The sequence below is a fragment of the Bactrocera tryoni genome, unplaced genomic scaffold (genome assembly GCF_016617805.1).
Source record: "Bactrocera tryoni isolate S06 unplaced genomic scaffold, CSIRO_BtryS06_freeze2 scaffold_7, whole genome shotgun sequence".
In the NCBI taxonomy this organism is placed as follows: domain Eukaryota; kingdom Metazoa; phylum Arthropoda; class Insecta; order Diptera; family Tephritidae; genus Bactrocera; species Bactrocera tryoni.
The window spans coordinates 8,530,960-8,534,166 of NW_024396366.1; the positions used below are offsets into that span (position 1 = coordinate 8,530,960).

The window sequence follows — 3,207 nt, forward strand, 5'->3', positions numbered from 1 at the left end:
CCAATTACAAATTAAATATTAAATACAAACAAACAAAAACGTGAAAAAAGTAACAAGAAATCAACACAACAACGAGCAAAATTCATATCGGAACGCTGGCGTAGAAGAGAAACACCACCAAGGAAGCACACACAACACCTTAATTTAACCCCCAAAATCCCTGAGGGAAATCAGAGTGAGTGTATCCAGTCCACTTTTGATTTTATTATTATATGTATATATGTATGTAGATAACGTGCGCAACGGTCAAAATCATAGAACCGATAATAATTAAACCCGTTTAATAAAAACGGTTAGTAAAGGCTCTAGAAGCCAATTCGGTAAATAATATATATATGTATATGTATCCACAGTATACATATATATATATGTATATAATTAACTAAATAAATACTTATTCCTTACCTTTTTAAACTTAACTTCGTGTATACAAATACACACAATTATTCTAGCAATTCCGCTTCAGCTTGTTAACGGTGAGAGGGATAATTGCAAATTATTACAGCAATACCCCTTCAGAATATTAACCCTTCGATGTTCGGTGCCTTATGATGCGGTAAGTGCATCATAAGGATCTGCCCAGACCCATAAAAATAATGTAAGAAATACGGTTTTAAAAATAATTTTATTTATTTATTTGAACGGACTAGTATTAATTATGAAGAGCAATTGGGTATACAACTATATAGTTGCATGGAATGTTCATTAAGACATATGGGACGATTACATTTGCTGCAGTTATAACGAGTTTTACGTCGCTTTTTCGAAGAAGAAGCAGCACAATGGTAGCACGATGACCGTTTTGAAGCAACTTGAGCATATGATTGTTGCTGTCTTGCATCTGATGTCGATGGACAAGATTCCGGTACCTAAAAGTAGCGAAATAATTTATTTTAAATTAGTAAATATGAATACATACATACACATATCTTTATACGCGGAGATACATATATGTAGGTGTGTATATAATTCATACTCACCTTGATATTGAAAAGATTCATTGCTTGTCTTATATGAGCAAACCTCCATACTAATGGGTTAGTCGCCCGTTTCGTCATATGTGGAATAACTAGCTGCCGTGCCAATTCAATGATAAATGAGCGCCTCTTATCACTCCGCTTTGCCGGATTCAGCTCGTCATAGATGATGAATGAGGCCAAACCGGCAATATCCAGCATATTATAAAACATTGCCAGTGGCCAACGGTTTGTCGAGCGTTTGCATGAATAGCCAGTCAACATTTGATCCATTGTATCTACCCCCGCTTTAAATTTATTGTAGTCCAAAATTTGATCTGGCTTGAATTATTTCAATGGATCGGTGCTTTGACGGTAATGGGCAGTGGATAACATAATTACTGGCTTTTTCGGCTTTGCCATATACAAGCACAGACCGATATAATTATTGTGATAACAAAATAAAGTGCTTCTAACATCACGCTTCGGGTTAAGCAATTCATGCGGAATGAAGGTCTTATTTTTTCTTACGGTACCGACAAAAGCCACTCTACGATTCATCAATATTTCTGCCAAGTTGTATGTTGAAAAAAAATTGTCAGCATGAACAGTCCTACCGCTGTCCATATAATTTTGCATCAATTTCATGACGACCAATAGTAGCATCCCAAAAAAAGCATACATTTCGTCTTCGTCAGTCATTACCCAAGAACGCTGTTTATTACTGGAATGCTTTTCATTCCATAGACGAAACGCTTCAACGGCTTTTCTGTTGGTTTCCCGCACAATGATACTTACGATTTCAGGAGACAGCAATAGCTTGAAAAGAGCTTTTTGACTCGGTGACGCTCCTCGTAGTGGCCCTTTACGAGTAAAAGTTGTAACATTGTGACAACGAGGCCTTCCAGGTGGTGGAGGATTTGAATTCCACATTCTACCATCTTTCGACCTGTATATAAGGCCCTGGGTAATAGATGTGCTGCATGATTCCATTGTAGTTGAAGCCTCAAGGGCGATAGCTTCTCTATACAAATCATATCATCATGGTTTTCATCCAGAACAGCCTCTAACTCGATTTCCTGTTCTATATCTGATGCTTCACCGAAGTCATCTTCATCTGGAAAATATTCATAATCTTCTACGTCGCCACTTGTTTCAAATGGATCGGACTCCTGTCCCATAATTTCTTCAATTTGTGCCTGAAGTCGCTGACGTTCTTCCGGACTCACATTTGCTGCGTTTAGCTTACGAAGCAAACGCGTCAACACATCAACTTCATTCATATTTACTTGTTCCATTTTATTTAAAAAAAACACTTCCCACTAATTGAAAAACACGTGTTCACTTCAATTGTCAAATGTCAACTAAAAAATTATCTCTGCCGCTGCCTCCGCTAACAGTTTAGTTGTTTACACCTAACGGTTAACCAATTTACATGAGAAGCTTATATGGGTCTGCACAGACCCATGTGAGCTTAATAAACGAAATTAGTTTAAAATTATTATTTTTACAACAAATATAGCAAAAATCTTAATTTTGCTACTTCATTGTGTTTAGCACACTACATTTTAGGAAGTCATGGACTAAGAAGCCTCAGATATTAAAAATAAAAGATCTACCTACATACATTTAAAGATCGAATGGGTCTGGCCAGACCCATATGAACATCGGAGGGTTAAGCGAGAGAGGGAGTCACTTGCACATTAAACGGACAATACCGCTTCAGCTTATTAAGCTGAGAGAGAATTGTTTCCAAAAAAGTAAGCAAAAAGGTAATAAGAAGAATAAGACAAAAAAAAGAACGAAAACAAACATACATATATGCATACCCTCAAGCGGATTATATACAACTAAAATTGATATACATATATATAATATAAATACATATATTTATTATACCTTAGCGCTTTAGCGCATATTTCTAAACGCGAGTACACAACCGCGAATTATTTCTATATATTGCCTTATATTCTCACTTGCGTGTATACCTACTATATAAACATAGGACACAATTAATCAAGAGATATTGAGAAAATAAATAAACGGTGCCTTACCTTTGTACATACATACTCGTACATACATACACATATTTAAAGTCCAATTTTGGCGATTTCCGAGCATTTTCTTGTTCCTTGTCTAACAAGAACAAGCATAAGTGCACATATTTCATTTAACGCATATTATATGCACATAACATCCACGTATGTACAAAGGGTATTGACCTAGTTTTCAGTGCGCGCTGATACAAGGG

General features: G+C 36.1%; 1 protein-coding gene across 1 annotated transcript; it reads right to left on the bottom strand.

The window, feature by feature from the left end:
- Positions 1–656: 656 nt before the first annotated feature.
- LOC120781574 (piggyBac transposable element-derived protein 4-like) lies at positions 657–1,250 on the bottom strand. The gene is made up of 2 exons (XM_040113811.1): positions 981–1,250; positions 657–869 (listed from the first exon to the last, which is right to left on the bottom strand). Exons 1-2 carry the CDS (start codon positions 1,248–1,250, stop codon positions 657–659), a joined length of 483 nt encoding a protein of 160 aa, XP_039969745.1.
- Positions 1,251–3,207: the final 1,957 nt, after the last annotated feature.

Bases quoted from the DNA above. Each gene is read 5' to 3' on its own strand.
- LOC120781574 (XM_040113811.1), bottom strand. From the start codon at position 1,250: ATGGATCAAATGTTGACTGGCTATTCATGCAAACGCTCGACAAACCGT. The intron at 870-980 runs GTGAGTATGAAT...CGCTACTTTTAG, and splicing joins TGAATCTTTTCAATATCAAG to GTACCGGAATCTTGTCCATC.